General features: G+C 38.8%; 2 protein-coding genes across 5 annotated transcripts in view; one reads left to right on the plus strand and one right to left on the minus strand.

Annotated features, from left to right (window-relative positions):
* Positions 1–717: 717 nt before the first annotated feature.
* On the plus strand, positions 718–13338 carry Dimt1 (DIMT1 rRNA methyltransferase and ribosome maturation factor). Its single transcript, XM_036207093.1, has 12 exons — positions 718–925; positions 1243–1316; positions 2508–2594; positions 3352–3413; positions 3492–3585; positions 3670–3719; positions 5571–5694; positions 6055–6147; positions 7060–7124; positions 8649–8712; positions 10665–10771; positions 12465–13338. The coding sequence occupies exons 1-12, from the start codon at positions 847–849 to the stop codon at positions 12505–12507; spliced, it is 942 nt and encodes a 313-aa protein (XP_036062986.1). The 5' UTR covers positions 718–846; the 3' UTR covers positions 12508–13338.
* A 929-nt stretch (positions 13339–14267) lies between these two features.
* Kif2a (kinesin family member 2A) overlaps positions 14268–16909 on the minus strand; it is a 58129-nt gene continuing 55487 nt past the window's right edge. For all 4 annotated transcript variants that reach the window (XM_036207088.1, XM_036207091.1, XM_036207090.1 and 1 more), the window contains one exon: positions 14268–15901. In XM_036207088.1, coding sequence (XP_036062981.1) covers positions 15816–15901 — 86 coding nt within the window. In that variant the 3' untranslated portion in view covers positions 14268–15815. The remainder of the gene's footprint in view (positions 15902–16909) is intronic.

Here is a 16909-nt window from a genome sequence, read left to right on the forward strand (position 1 = left end):
GTTTAAGAAAAACAACTCCCTATTTTTGCTACTCGCATATTTTGGCTTTTGTAACTATCTACTTAGCTTACAACTGCGGAATGGGAACCTTGAGGACTTTACAGTCAGGTTATGGACTCCGAGAAAGGCTCAGGGCTGCACTTGGATCCTGAATACCCAGCTGTAGTCACCAGCTGGCTGGAATGAAGACTTTCCATTGGCTCAGAGACAAGTGTCCCAGTGGCCTTCGTTGTGGGCGCCCCGTAACATTAGAACTTAGAAGATTCTATTAGGATAGTTTAGAATTTTTCTAGTTTGAATTATAGCAAAGGAAGGGCTAAAACCAAGGCTTGGGGGCAGTTTCTTTCCTTTTTTCTTTTTCTTCCCCCGAGACAGGCTTCTTTGTATAACAGCCCTGGCTCCGTATCCCTCAAGCCTAGGCTTCTCTCCCCACAACCTCCTGGGAAAGGAAAGAGACACATCTTTGGTGTTAGGACAGGAGAGGGATGGGACTGGGCGGTGAGGGGGGCGGAGACAGAGGGCCAGGGACTAGCCAATCCAGTTTGCCAACCCTGATTCAGCCAATCCGAAACGCGTGGCTCCGCAGCGCAGTGTCTTCTGGGAACCCTGGCTTCAGGGGAAGGCTTTGCTCCAGCCGAGACTCCAATTCCCGGCGGCCACCGGGCTCCAGCTGGGTAGAGACTACAATTCCCAGTGTCCACTGGGTTCCAGCCTGCTGCTGACAGGAAGGTCTCTGATCACAGTAGGAGGGGAAGTGGGCCTCTCCGGCGCTTTGATAGTGACGGCCTGAAGGCGACTTACACGCGGCGCTCGGCTTCTTTCGCTTGTCCGGGTACTCCTGAGAAAATGCCGAAGGCCAAGTCCGCGGCGAGTGGCCGCCGGCGGGAGCGGCAAGAGCAGCGCCGGGAGCTGAAGAGGGCCGGAGGTGCGGCGTGGAGGAAGCTGGGGGCGGACCGAGTCTCTCGGTGCGGACTGAGCCGCGGCGGGGGAGGCCCACTGTGGCCGGAGCTCCTGGCTGCTCCGCGGAGGGTGCTCGCTCAGCGATGACCCTTCCCCACGCCTGGTCTTCCTTGCCAGCAGGAGGGATGATGGATGAACTTAAAGCTGCATCCCAACCCCATCCGTGAGCGGGACGCTGGTGGCATCCTTGATGCAGAAATCGTCCCGGCTGCTTCTCTGGGACGGCCTGGGATCGATTCTTGAAAAGTGGGGAAATTAAGGCTGCTTCGTGTTTTATTCCAGGACTCATGTTCAACACAGGGATTGGGCAGCACATTTTGAAAAATCCTCTCATTGTAAACAGCATTATCGATAAGGTGGGTGTAGAAGAGGAAAGGCAGGGCGTTTTCTGTCATCTTTGTCGGAGTACTTACACCTGGTTTGACGTTATGTTGTGTGCCCTTATCTCAGCACTTGGAGAAGCTGAGGCAGGGCGGCGATGTTTCGTTCAGAGCCAGCTAGTGCTACACAGTGAGACTCTAAGAAAATAAGATAGGTGCCTGACATAAAATGGGTGCTGCTTTGTATTTATGTATTGAATGAGTTAAGAATTGTACAGGATTCACGTGCTGTCTTTTGCATGCTTCTTTCTGAATCTGTTTCTGCTGAACTTCAAGTCCTCTTTCTATGAATTATCTAGTTCATAGGTGGACTTTTCTTTATACTTGCTTATTAATTTGCATATTATTTAATAACTTTCTGGAGGCTTTTTGCTTATGTACTTTTGGGACTGGATCTTATCTGAGGCCGGCCTCAAATATGGTATGTAGACAGCCAGCCTTGAACTTCTGGTCTTCCTGACTCCACTTTCCAAGCATCTATAATTTTGATCACTTTCTAAGCACCATAGCACTATTACTCTTTATTCTAGAGCTTAAACTCATGTCTAAATCACAAAGTAAGTTTTTTCCTCTGAAAAATGTATGGTACTGCATATAAATTATTTGGAGGATTATTCTGTATGTGTTGTGGTTACGAATGATTGAGTGCCAGGAGGCAAAATATAGACGGTACAAATCACTTCTATGCTTACAACGGGAGCATCCTGGAGGTGTAGTAAGAATTCAGTTACCCAGTCTCAAAGAATATTCTAATTGTACTTATTTGTGCACACAGTTTTGTGAGGTTGCTATAGCCTTACTACACAATGATTGAAAATTGAGAAATCTTGCTCCCACATTCTGACCCTTGGCAAGCTCATCATGCTCTTTCCGTTTGAACTGGTGGATAGGAGCAGACTTAGTTACAGGTTGCTGGAACCGTCACCAGTGTAGAATGCAGGAAGCCATTTGAAAGAGTGCTTGCTCTTGCTCTTTTTCCGACTCCAGACATTGACTATATTCCCCTGGATCAGGAAGTGGAGATACTCATTTATACCTAGTGCCTTGAGGTACCACTGTTAACAAGAAAAATGAAGCTAGAGTAAAATCTTTACCTGTGCAATGATGAGTCAGTGCAGTCGTTTGTAAGCTGTGTGTTCAGGCATAAGGACCTGTGCTTGCTTTTAGGCTGCCTTAAGACCTACTGATGTGGTGCTGGAAGTTGGGCCTGGGACTGGAAACATGACCGTCAAGCTGTTAGAAAAGGCCAAAAAGGTAAAAAGGAGGGGAGGGGGAGTTCCTTTTGCTACTACCAAGTTAGCTCAGCTGGTTTACAATATAAATGTCCTAATTAGTTGTCATTGTTTCAATAATAATTATTGAATTTATCAAGAAAACAAAATCCACCCTTGGTGTATTGATGAGGAAGCTAATACAGGGATGGGTTACATGCTTATTAAAGAAGTAACAATAAAACAGCAACACTGACTTGTGAACTAATTGCAAAGAACAGTTAAGAGGAACAAAGCAATGTAGTTAAAAGTTATTAGGACCAAGTTCAACAGAAGACCTATTGACCTACAGGGTACAAAAAAGATATAAAGAATGGACCTGGGAGTCAAACCGAAGAAGCAACCTAAGTGTCTACCCTATAGACACAGTCATGAAAGTCAGTGGGACCTCTGCTGCTGTTACAATAGAGTAATTTCAGCTTCATCCACTTCGTTCACTTACAGTGTTATGCCTTCTATTCCGGGTATCAGTGGATGAGAGTACTTCTGGGAATAGGTCTCTTGAGTGCTGTCTAAAAGCACTGATTACATGAAGTGTATTCTTTCCATCATCTTCAGTTACAAAGCGTGGAGACAGACCAAACAGGATGTTGTTTGACATGGTAGAAAACAGTTGGGGGGGGGGGGGGTGGTTTGATGTTAAGACTGAAAAAAGCTTAAATCATGTAGATCATATGAGTTATTAGATGGTAAAAGATTTATACTCCACAATGAAGCTTTTTTTCTTATTGTTAATGTAGGTAGTTGCCTGTGAACTTGATCCAAGGCTAGTAGCTGAACTTCACAAAAGAGTTCAGGGCACGTGAGTATATGTAATAATTAAAGTACATTTCAATCTCATGAAACAACCTTCTCTTAAAATTTCTTTCCGTATTATCAGGCCTCTGGCCAGCAAACTCCAGGTCCTGGTGGGAGATGTATTGAAATCGGATTTGCCGTTCTTTGATGCTTGTGTGGCAAACTTGCCTTATCAGGTATCCCTCAGACTATCAGAAGCATCATACTAAGTACTGTTCCCGTGTACCTTTCCTCAAAGCTAACTACTAACTCTCTTTCAGATCTCCTCTCCCTTTGTCTTCAAGTTGTTGCTTCACCGGCCATTTTTCAGGTTTGTGAAAAACAAGTCACTGCTAAATTTTAGACTGACTGTTTAGGCCAGGAACACAGCCAAAAGTCAACACAACTGAAAAAACTATTAGAGAATTTTTGTAGAAAGGACCAATTTCTGGGGCAGGAGTGCAAGCTCACTGGATGGAGTGAAATGCTTACTAGCATCCAGAAAGAATCTCCAGCAAGTTCAGTCTCTAGCACCACATAAAGCGCATCCTGGTGGTGAGTGCCTATAATCCAGAATGTGGGTACCAGAAGTAGGAGCATGACTGTACTCTCAGCTTTGAGTATGCTACATAGCTAGCTCAGGCCCATCCTAGGTTGCATGAAACGGTCTCAGAAACGTGCACACACATGCGCATACATAAAAATACTGACTTCCAGGGAGGTCTTTTAGTTCATAAAAGTCTCCTTGGTCTTTTACTTGGGGTGATGAATGTGTGTGCATGCCTTTCCCTCTACTTTCTAATACTCTTCAATAAACATTGATAAAATTTTTTCTTACATTATGTCTAGGTATTTGCAATAACTTCTTAACTGGTTGTTAAAACAGTGTTTTATACCAGTGGGTTTGAAACTAAGTCACATACCTCCTTAGTATTTATAAAATAAACTTATAAATTGTGGGAGTGATAACGATTCTTTTCAAAAATTGTATGTGCATGCCTGTGCATTTACAGAGGTCATAGGACAGCTTACAGGATCTCAGGGATCAAACTCAGGTCATCAGGCTTGGTAACCTGCCTTAACTCCCCACCACACCCCCATTCCCCTTTTAAATGACAGGGGATAGATTCTATCAGACAACTACATAGAGTTCCATAGAAGTTTTGTTTGGGATATGTAAACATATATGGATGTACTCTGGAGGTGAAGGTAGGAGGATTGTGAATTCAATACCTGCTTTGGCAGCTTTGTGAAACCTGATCTTAAAATAAAAAGCAGATGAAAGGATCAGTGGTAGATCATTTGCTTGCATGCATGAGGCCTTCACATCAGTTCCTAGTACACCACACAAAAACTCTCAAATACAGTTTTAGAGATGGGCTTCTTTGGGGTTGGGGATTTAGCTCAGTGGTAGAACACTTGCCTAGCAAGCACAAGGCCCTGGGTTTGGTCCTCAGCTCCAAAAAACAAACAAACAAACAAAGAGATGGGCTTCTTCACTAACCTTTAAACATGTCTCCATTGTTGCTGAAGAAGTCCACATATTTTTGAATTGTTAAACCAGGAAACACTGGACATTGTAACCTACCGGGACACACCTCAGATATAATTCCAACTACATCACAAATACAGTTCTCCTGTGGAGTCAACTTGACTGTTTTTGCTTGTTTTTCAGAAGGCACCATAGACTAATACATACTACTGATACTAATACATAATAGAAGATGAAAATAGTTGTTCACTTAATCCATGTAGGAAAGCCATCTTCCTTGGGGTTAAGAGTACACTTGTCTGTTTTGTAGCAATAACACTAATGCTGAAAGTGTTGTACCTTCTGATCATACTGTCCTTAACTACAAATCCTCCCATGACAATTCACAGTGTTTAATAAAAATACAACTATAGGGACTGGAGAGATTGCTCAGTGGCTAAGGGTATAAGTTGCTCTTGCAGAGACAGGTTCTATTCCCAGCACCCACATGGCAGCTAACATCTGGCTGTAACTCCTAAGCATCCATTGCCCACTTCTGACCTTCATAGACACCAATTCCACACACAGTGCAAATAAATACATGCAAGCAAAACATTCAGACCCATAAAAAACAAAAAAATTTTAATTAAAAAAATATGGCTGTAATTGAAAATGAGTGATTTTTCTTGTTCCTTTCTGCTTCCTTTTCAGATGTGCTATACTTATGTTTCAAAGAGAATTTGCTCTTCGTTTGGTTGCAAAGCCCGGAGATAAATTATACTGTAGACTCTCCATTAATACACAGCTTTTAGCACGTGTGGACCATCTGATGAAGGTACGTGAGGCTTTTTTTTTTTTTTTTTTTAAATCATTAAATAAACTAGTTTAATTCATCCTGGAGCACTTGGCCTTGCCCTGTACAGGGTTTTGTTCTCTAACTCAGACTAGCCTGGAACTATCAGCTTCCCAAGTGCCGAATCTACAGGCCTAACCCACTGTACCTGCCCAACAGAATATCTTTGATTACCAATTTAAAGTTACACTTGCCAGATATGGTGGCACACACTTTTAACCCCAGGAGGCAGAGGGATGAAGTTCCAGGCCAGATAGACCTATGTGGTGAGACCCTGTCTCAAAACAAACAAAAAGTAAATAAAGTTACCTGTGAGAGGACTAAACATTTTCTGATTAACAGGTGGGGAAGAATAACTTCAGACCACCCCCCAAGGTGGAGTCCAGCGTTGTAAGAATAGAACCTAAGAATCCGCCACCACCTATCAATTTTCAGGTGAGGCCAAAATACTCGGTTATTAAAGGCAAAACATCCAGGTTGGAAAATGTCATTCTAAAGCTACAGAACAATACTGACTCAACCTAAATATCCAAACACAAGAGATAGGAATTATGGTGTAACCATAGGATGGAACCATTTGATGGAAAATAGTTATGTGTACCACACAAAACCATGGAACATTTTTGTAAACGTCAAAATGATTAGAATACAGTTGTATTTCAAAACTTGAAGATTATAGGTGTTGGAAACATTGAATAAAACTTGGAGAACAATGTAAAATTAAAAGTTGTGTTTGAATAATACTGTGGTAAAACACTTTTTAGTGGTCCTGAGGGTAAAAACCTAAGTAAGGCCTTATGCAGGCTGAAGCAAGAATGCTACTATTGAACTACCTCAGCCCCTGTGGTGAACAGTTTTCCAATTAAAATTACTGGTTTTGTGATCAGAAAAAAAAAAATCTAGATGATTTGGTATAAAATTCAACTAATTACATTAGAGAAAAACTTGTTGCACAAGCTACATCCTAAATCATGTTTGTGTTTTGAATTTGATATTTTGGTTTTTTGAGGTAGTCTCTTATGGCTCAAGACTAGGCTCAAATTCTCTAGGTACTGGATCACTTTAAATTCTTAATCGTAAGTGCTGGGATTACAGGCATGTGCCACTGTCCTTAGCTTGAATCTATTTTGAAAGTGACCCTACTGCCATGTTATGTATTGGGACAACTTTTTTTTCCAATTAAATTCAGTGAGCTTCACACAAGTGCAGAAGTGTGCATCTTTTTGCATATGCACCAGCTAGATCAAGACGCAGGCCATTTTTATTCTCTATTAAAAATGATCACAGCTAACAGGCATAGATAAGAAGTTCAGTATTCTGAAGCAAATAATTCATCTTATATTTCAGGAATGGGATGGCTTAGTAAGGATCACTTTTGTTCGGAAGAACAAGACACTGTCTGCTGCATTCAAGTAAGTATTCTACTACTTTGTAAATGGTGAAGGAACAGTTTTCCAAGTGTCACAGCATCTAGTCCTTTACCCATAAAGAGCCACCCTAAGGACGGAGATTATTCATGTCAGAATAATTTTAAAATTTAAAATCCACCTTTTAAAATAATTTCATGCTCTGAGAAAGAGAATGCAATAAAGAAAAATGGAGTTGGGAGTCAAACCAGATTTTTCTTTGTAAAATGGGAAAGACAATAATTTAACTGTACATTTGCCAAGTTTTTGCTTTTGGGTTTTCTCCTCCTCCTCCCCTCCTCCTTTTATTGTAGGTGGAGATGTGTCATGGTGAACATGTGGAGAGCAGATGACAACTCTGAGGAGTTGGTTCTCTCCTACTTGTATGTCTGTGGTCAGGGCATGAACTCAGGTTATTCGGCTTTGCAGACAAGGACCTTTACTAGCTGAGCCACCTTCTAGTCTGTGTGTTGTTTTACTGTCTTGGAAGACCTAACACAACTTGGGGGTCCAAAGGTAAAAGAGGTGAGATTTGAGAGGGCTTGAACAATCTTTTCCCCTGGCCATGCCAAGAATTGAGCCTATGGTTTTAAGCATGCTAACTGAGCATTCTATCACGCAATTTTTTCTAGTAGTTAATATTATTTATTATAGGCCGTTGCCACCAAGCCCAAGTGACTTTTTTGGGAAGGGGGGTGTTGGGGATATTTTGTTGGGTATCTAAGAACTCTTTAGAATTTATATTTTTGAATGGAAGTCACCATATCTGTAGCTCAGCTACTTGGAAAGTTAAAATGGTCTTATCACTAGAGCACTGGAATTTTGAAGCCAGCTTGGGAAGCATAATAAAAACCTGTCTTCTTTTAAGTACTGTATGGAGTTTGACTTACTCTCATTTAAAGAACAAGAGGACTTAGAGATGTTTATTAGGACTTTTTTTTTTTTTTTAAGCTGAGGACCAAACCCAGGGCCTTGCACTTGCTAGGCAAGTGCTCTGCCACTGAGCTAAATCCCCAACCCCTACTTTTTATATATAGTGTTACCTTTTTAATTTAAATATTCTATACCCTTCTTAAATTCCTGAATTTCACTAAATTATACACTCATTTAATTTTCTAGGTGTTTTGTTGTTGTTGTTTTGTTTTTTGAGACAGGGTTTTTCTAGGTAACAGCCCTAGCTTTCTTGGAACTTGCTTTGTAGACCAGGCTGGCCTCCAATTTAGAGATTCACCTGCCTCTGCTTTCCGAGTGCTGGGATTAAAGGTATGTACCACCACCCAGCTTTAAATTTTTACAAATTACATATGGCGTGTGTGTGTGTGTGTGTGTGTGTGTGTGTCTGTCTGTCTGTCTGTCTGAGAAAACAACGAAAGTAGTCCTCTTCCTTCATGTAGGTTCTGGGGCTTGATTTCAGGTTGTTGGGCATGGCAGCATGTGCCTTTATCATTGAGGCACCTTATAGGCCTAGAACATATATTTCATTTTGTTTAAATTTAAATCTGATTTTGTAATTATCACTTAAATTTCCAGATCAAGCGCAGTACAACAGCTGTTGGAAAGAAACTACAGAATTCACTGTTCAGTCCATAATACTGTAAGTAGAAATGATCATTTCAGTGATTTTTGTTCATTTGAGATAGGGTCTCTACGTAGTTTTGGCTGTCCTGGTGCTCGATACATAGAGGAGGCTGGCCTCAATCTCAGAGATCCTTCTGCCTCTGCCTCCCAAGTGCTGCAATTAAAGGCATGCACCTTCAGGCTCTTTCAGGGACGTTTACTTTTAAAAAATGTTCCTTTTAACCAATGTACAGAGCACAGCCATGCTGCTTCCTAAGTCTGCCTGCCTTTCTAGATTCCTCACAAAAGCATAACCTTTTTGACTATTGGTTCTAAGCATGCTTTTCCTAACACTTTGGGTTTCTTTATTCTTTCTCTAGGACCCCCTCCCTACCATGTTTCTGATCTCAATGCAAACTTATTTCAGGCAGCATAGCTCTTTTCCCTTCCCTCCTCCATTTTTCTCTTCAGGGCAGCTGCCAAGATCGATGTGCCTGACTACTCTGTGGTGTTGGTTTTTTTGTTTGTTTGTTTGTTTTGTTTTTTTGCCTGAGTTGAGGACCGAACCCAGGGTCTTCGCTCTACCACTGAACTAAATCCCCAGCCCCTTATGTTTTTCTTTTAAACTGATAAAATTGTACTAAAGCCCCTCCCCCATTCTTATTTTGGCTTTTAAACCTCTATATTCTGCAAGACCCTTAAAATCAATACATAATACGTAACTACTACAGGTCTCTTGATAGTTTTTGAAATGGTCTTGCTATGTAGCTTTGGATGGGTTTGAGGTCAAACCTAGCAATCTTTTTGCCTCAGTGGTGTGAGCCACCATTCCTAACTAACTTGAGTTTCAACAGGTTAATTTTGCTGTAAACTCTATGAACTGGGTCCTCTTTAACATTTGTATTTAACCCTAGTAAGAACTGGATTCAACTGATTTATAATTCAAATATATAGATTAGTAGTTTGCTTGACGTAAATGGCCCAGGCTGCCATTATATAGTTGAGAAGGTCTTTAAATCTCCGATGCTTCAACCTTTATCTATCTCCCAAGTGCTGGGATTAAAGGCATATTTTGTTACCCACATCAGATTAGCAATCACTAATTTAAAGTTACTATTTTGTTTGTGACTTTTTTTTAAACATCTAGAAATTTTAAATCACCAATATAAAGTGTGGGTTGAATAGCTAATTTCTGGTCTTGTCCATCATGCCTCTTAACAGTTTGACTTGAATTTTAAGTATGGAGTCCTCATGCATATACACTTGCATGTATATATGCTAATTCTGTTGGTTTTTCAGCATCTTTAAGTTTGACAGAGCAGACATTAAGACTATTTTCTTCCTATTTCTTTATGCCTAGATATTGTCCTATAATATACTGTAGAACTGTCTCCATTCTCTAATGTGGACAAAAGTTACTACATGAGTCTAACTTAAAAAAAAAATTAAGTTGGATTTTAAAAGGTATATGGGTAAATGCTGTGAATCATGTAAAATCAATCACTATTTTGTTATTTTGAGACAGTCTTAATCTGTAGCATAGGCTTGCCCTGAATTTACTCCTCCTGCCTCCCAAGGACTGGGATTACAGGGGTGAGCTTCTAAACCAAGCAACATGTAATATACTTAAGAGAGAGGTCATTTCTGAGAAAAATTACCTGGCTAGGTGAGCTGTATGAATTATTTTTTTAAAGATCAATAATTGCTTTAAAATTCATTCACTTTATTTGTAAAGTCTAAAACCTATTACTTTACTACTTTAAAGATGAAAAAGGGTATAATAACTCAAAGTATTACAACTATTGTGTCATAAAATCAGCCTCTTAATTAGAAATCCAAGTTCTTATCCAAACTGTCAAGTGTTCCCACTGTCATTTACAAATCTATTAAAAGGGATTATAATATACTGAACTTAAAAAAAAAAAAAAAGAGTCATGGTATCTTCATTAAAGATATGTTGTTCATTTATTCTGAATCTCATATTGATAGGTAATACCAGAAGATTTCAGTATAGCAGATAAAATACAGCAAATCCTAACCAGCACAGGTTTTAGTGAAAAACGGGCCCGTTCCATGGACATAGATGACTTTATCAGGTAATTACACTTGTTCTAAATGCTTACATTTCTTTACTGTGGTATTAAGATTAGAGACTTAAAGGCTTTTAAGCAGCATAAGGTGCTGCCTGGGAGAGTTATTGCATAGCACTTCCATAGTTTGGAACAGTATTTGGTGTAGAGCAGTGGTTCTCAACCTTCCTAATGCTGCAACAGTTTAATACAGTTCCTCATGTTGTGACCCCCAACCATAAAATTAACATTTCTACTTCATAACTGTAATTTTGCTACTGTTAAGGATTGTAATGTAAATATCTGTGTTTTCTGATGATCTCAGGTGACCCCTGTGAAAAGGTCAGTTGACCTCTCCAAAGGGGTCACAACCCATAGGTTGAGAACCACTGGTGTGAAGGATGGCAGCTAGTTAGCTGCAGCAGAATGGATATAAAGATCAGTAGTAAAGAACAGTCTGCGCCAGAAGATAGCCTGGGTATATGTGTGCTGTGTGTGTTTCTTTTCTCCTGCTACAATCCCAAAATCATTCATGGTCTTAATAGCTTATGCTTACCTCGTCCAAATAGCCTGTAAGGTAGAAAAATCATGATAACATATGTAACTGGATTTGATGACACATGATTTCCTTACTTTAGAATAGCTGTTAAACAGATGGTAAGCATGAAATGCCTGTTATAACCAGATCTGATTACCCATTTAATAGCAGTTGTTATATGGTCTGAGTCGAGTTCTACACCTGTTAAGTGCAAGGGTACCATAGTTATTTGGGCAGTTGGGTCCAAACTTTGTTGTGCTTTTGCCAAGCAAGTTTCAGTTAATTACCCAATTGTACTAACTGGTACTCACTAGCACTTAACTTTCAGAAGTTCCAGGACATTTTCTTTACTTTTTTTTTCTTACATTGCTGAGGACTACATTCAGAGGCCTAGACAAATACTCTACTTCTAGGATGTGTGTCATACTTTTAGCTAGTTTACTTTTAAAGCGTTAGTGTTCTAGAGACTGAATTTAAAAAATAAGGATTCATTTTTTTTAAAGTAAAACACTAGTTTGCTTTTTCAGTTGAACAGTCTAGAACTAAGACATGGAATTATTGTTTTATTGGCTGGCTAGCAGAAATACTGAGTCTTCACTGGATGTTAATCCTAATGGTTGAACGCTATCCCTAAGCTTTTCCAGACATTTTAATCCATGTGGGCCTCTTCCTATGGGTCATCCTGAAAAATAAGCTCAGGTCCAAATACACTGCACTTTAAACTTCATTCTCAGCTTCCTCGGGGTACTGCTTTCTAACAAAAGTCAGATCAGCACGTAATTCCACCAAGAGAAGCAATGTACATGTCATTAAACTTCAGGGAATAGGCAGGCAGACATTATTCATCTCATTTTGCCTCAAATTTCAGCTAGTTTCTTTTTCTGCTGATCATGCTCAAAATAAATTGGTGATGAGCTGAAGCAAGGATAGCAAGTCTTTAAGATAATTTCAATCAGATCCAATGTAATTGAAAACAGTAAGTTGTAAGACATAAACCTGACATGGTTTTAACTAAGGTATGCTTTGCCACTTTATTTGGAGAGTAAAATTTCTTTAATAACTAGTGCTAGGAATAAGTGTCTAACTATGTTCATGTGTTTATATATTAATGGTACAGGCACATTATGTGTCAAAGTTGGGCATTTTGGTAACACTATTCATTTTCCACTTCTTCCCCTTCAGGTTGCTACATGGATTCAATGCAGAAGGTATCCACTTTTCCTAGCCATTTTTTTCAAGACCAAGAAAAAAAAAATGAAATTATAATGCCTAATATTATTAACCTGTATGTTAAAAGTGGTTGATTCTACATATTTTTTCGTTTGTTGTTAATAAGTATTTTAAATATACTACAGAGGTCAGGGTTCAGTATACATATAATGGTTTTCAAGTTCAAAAGCCGCAGATACGCACAACCATACACTTAAACTTTCTAACAATTTATTGTATAAAGATGTTACTTTATTCACTGTGTTATGGACTGTGAGGCCTACTTTAGGCCTGCACCTCACTCTGTCAACTAGTCACAGATTCCCCCAGTATTCCTCTTCATTCACATGTACAGTAAGTTACTTAACATGACTTTCTTTTACACACCTTCATTCTATGGAATTTCCATGTATTAATGCCTTCTTTGTTAGATGACCTGTTGCAACACAGTCAACATTACAGTTCTGGGTAAGCTAAAGTCTGCTGCAATTATACAGTGCAAGCATGTTCTATGTATGACTGACTACCTGTGAAATGCAGAAGCTGAGAAAGAAATTAATTATAAAATCATGTCAAGTCTATTTTCTTAGGGGAGACAAGATCTACAAATTTCAGATTTAGAAAAATCCCAGAGAAGTTTGTAAATCAAATGAGCTTTATTAGTTTCAGTTTTCAGCTTTTTAAAATAATAGCCATTTTCCCACAACTGTAGGCTCTTGGCTGTTCCTTACTTACTCCTGGATAATTAAAATTCTAGTACCTGGTGTTTCTTTTTAAGCTATTTAAAATTTGTGAGATTGAAGATAAATGCTGTTTATATACTTTAATAAATTAGCTGTTTTATTTATATAAGGAAACTAAACTATCTTCATTGGATATTTGGCTCCTGAAACTTAAATAAGGAATATTTCCAATTAGTTTAGCAAAGGTACATTAAATAAACTTAAGAATATAAATTGTTTGCCTACACAGATATTTTCCCCCAAAATCTGGCTTCAGAGTCATATAGTAAATGCTATTATGACTTTGAATAGTTAGCCATGAATAGTTAAAATAATGTATAGCAGTCTTTACGTTTCAGAAAGTTCTAAAGAAATTTAATCCAAAACAAACAAAAAATCACTTAGCTGCAAAGGCTACTTTTGCCACACGAATAAACTACCACAGAACTATTTCCAGAATTCACCTGTACCATTTCTACCTTTAGAGAAACAGTTCCACTCAACTAGGCGCCCTCAGTTTGTTCCCTTGACTCTCACCAACTGCTGAGCTTTAGTCCCCGTTAGTCTTCAGTTTTCCTTCTGTAAAGCCAAATTGTATTTTACCTCCCAAGATGTTTGCTGGTACTATTTTTCAAATACTCTGACTGCAGATTTAAGATGAAGCCAGCATAAGGCAACATGTATCTATAAAGACCTCCCAAAGATAGTACCTGTCCATTGCTGGTAACATTAAAGCTAAACTGTTGTGCTTAATGAGCAAGTTGGTGTCTTTATTGCCCATTACATATGAGGCATTCTTGCTATCCTGGAACTCACTAGTAGACCAGGGTGGCCTTGAACTCCACCAGCCTCTGCCTCTGAGTGCTGGGATTAAAGGTGTGTGTCACCATGCCCAGCAAAAATTACCTTCTTAGCCTCTGCAAGGTCAACAGAAATAGTTCATTCTTCCTCTCGTCTTTGAAACAGACACAAATAGAATACATCTTACAACTGCAAGAAAACCTGAGTTCCTTCCAAAACAAAGGTGAATATATTGAAGTACGTTATTTCTAAATTCGTTTCATAGATTTCATTTATTAATAAGCATATTGTGAAAAATCTACATTTGATTTAGACTTTGTTTACAGAGCTTACCACGGTGTTAGGATTCCTCACAGCTACCCTCTCATTTATGATCAGTGAAGTAAAGAATCTGGCTCGTTGACTCTATTCATAGATTTTCCCTTGGCTCACTGAGTGAATCAGTAGGCTCCCTAGAGTTAATCAAGAAAAACATGGGAGGTTCTTTGGTTAACCTACTGGACTATACTGGGAACCGAGGGAAAACTCCTAGAGATATATAGATATATATTTATATAAATCTTTAAACAATATTTACATGAGAATTGGCCAGTTTTCCTTTTTAGAGCAGCAGCTGTAAAAGTGAGTGCTGTCATTTAAAGAGTAGCCTTCCTTACTACCAATCTATCCATGAGATGTGAGTCTCACCAAATGGCAAACCATCACATACCAGATATTGATGGAGCTTGCTATGACCTGCCTCGTAAGGCATCGACACTTCGTGGGGTTACATACTGTCTACACTTGGTTATCTAACTTGTATTATGGACTACTTTCAATGTACATACAAATGTTCATGCATCAGAAGCCAATTTCCTTTAACAGTACGTAAAATTTGGGGTGCTAATAAACACTTCAACTTAAATAATGGCATTGTTAAGGTTCAAATTACACTATTAGTCTTGTTAACACCACTGGCACACACTGCATATATAATGTATTATCCTAAGATAAAACTCTTCTCAGAATTTCTTTACTTTTTATTATACACCAACTAGTTTATATTTTAGTTTTTTACAAAGAAAATGCTAAGAAAATTATAATCACATGTCATGGTATTAAAATCATAATTCCAGATTTCTTTACATATAAGATGGAATGGTCCAGCAGCTATGTCCACTGTCACAGACTTTAGTTCCGTTCAATTGATATGGCACATCCTGCAAAATTAACTAGTCACACACAAAAAAAATGTCTCAAATACAGTAAAAATGTACACACAATAAAGGTAATTTACAATTACAAATAAGGAATGTACTTTATCTTGGCTGTGCTTCAGAAATCTAGGGTCAATAGCCTTAGTCAAGGCACAGAGGAGGAGTGAGCACAGCTGTCTTTAGGAGTAGGCAAGGTATGTACAATCACTGATGAGGTATGCATGCACGCAAAGTATTCAAAATTGCTCAGTCTTGCTACGAAAATGGATCTGAGTTAAAGGACATTTTGTGGCTTCCCCTATTCTCCACTTCTGGATTACTTCCAGAATCTTTAAATAAAATTGGCAAGGATATCCAAAAGCAATCCCTATTTGGGTAAATGAAACAAAATACTTCACTAATCCCAATTGTTAGTTGTGCCTCTTGGACTAGAAGCATTTTGTAGACAAAGGAGTGTTTCACAAAATTGAAATGTCATTCGGGTGAAGGACAAGATATTTTCCACACACGTAAAATTTCAAAAACGTTCAAGTGGCCTTTACAGTTGGACCACCATCTGTTACAGTTTGGGGATTCTGGGGATCCTTTAGTAGCAAGTACCAACTTTAGAGGGCTCGAGGTCTCTTGGGGTTAATTTGCTTGCTGGCTTGTTCTTCTTCTTGTAGTGCTGCACGAAAAGATTTCACTTTATCTTGAGATAAGAAGAGAACAAGGGAGTAAGTACTGTAGAATAAGCAATATGGCACACAATTTTTATAGTATGTATCAAGTTAGCACTTATACCAAAGTCAGCATTTCTCTTGTCCTATATCACTTTCTACCTCAGAACTATGTTTTACTCTAGTTTCACGTATGCCTAGTAAAAACCCATTTATTTTTTTCAAGCAGTTTCTCTTACACAGATTTGATAGTGTTGAGTTTTAGTCTTTCTATTTTTAGGGGAATATAGGCAGGCTTTTAATGTTTAAATATGTAGTCCACTCTAAAAGGGAAACGATGAGTATTACTCAGGTGTAAAACATACTTCTTTCAATAGTATGAGATTTCTACTCAACTCCTACTCTACCTTTTCTAAGCTAAGAAAATGTAACAGCTGAATTAAAAAAAAATGACATCTGTTTCCTCATCAGGGATTACAAGACAGGGTAACAGTAACACTCAGTTGCTCTTACATATTCTGTCTACTACCATGTATTGATCTAGAGTCATAAGGACTATTAATGTGTTAATAAACTGTCAGGGAAATTACCAACAGCTATGGGAATGAGACATCTTTCTATAGCAAGCAGTGGTGCTCAAATGGAAGTGGCTTTGGCTCCAGGAACATTTACTCATGTCTAGAGATGTTTTATAATAACTGGTATGGTGCTGTCCCCTAGTGGAGAAATGCTTGTAAGCAAGAATGCTCTAACATTTTACTCTCCATAAGACAACACCCTTCAAAAATGGCCTACTCAAGCTCTAAATAGTACCAACAGTTATGTAATTCTACTTTAGGCTGGAATGTAACTCAGTGATATGCAATAGGCCCTGGGATGAATCGTCATAACAAAACCACAACGAACAGTTCTGGGTGGTGACCTGCATATGAAAAACGGTAGGCTCACATTTCCCCTTTTAGTACAGTGATTTACAAAATTATTTTTCTAAAATTAAAGACTTGTGAGTTGTGCCACTTGGACTATAAAACATTTTGTAG

Source organism: Onychomys torridus, chromosome 15 (genome assembly GCF_903995425.1).
Source record: "Onychomys torridus chromosome 15, mOncTor1.1, whole genome shotgun sequence".
In the NCBI taxonomy this organism is placed as follows: Eukaryota; Metazoa; Chordata; class Mammalia; order Rodentia; family Cricetidae; genus Onychomys; species Onychomys torridus.

Excerpts from the sequence above, each read along its gene's own strand:
- Dimt1 (XM_036207093.1), top strand. The coding sequence starts at position 847 with ATGCCGAAGGCCAAGTCCGCGGCGAGTGGCCGCCGGCGGGAGCGGCAA. Across the intron at positions 926-1,242 it reads GGAGCTGAAGAGGGCCGGAG|GACTCATGTTCAACACAGGG; the intron begins GTGCGGCGTGGA and ends GTTTTATTCCAG. Across the intron at positions 1,317-2,507 it reads TAAACAGCATTATCGATAAG|GCTGCCTTAAGACCTACTGA; the intron begins GTGGGTGTAGAA and ends GCTTGCTTTTAG.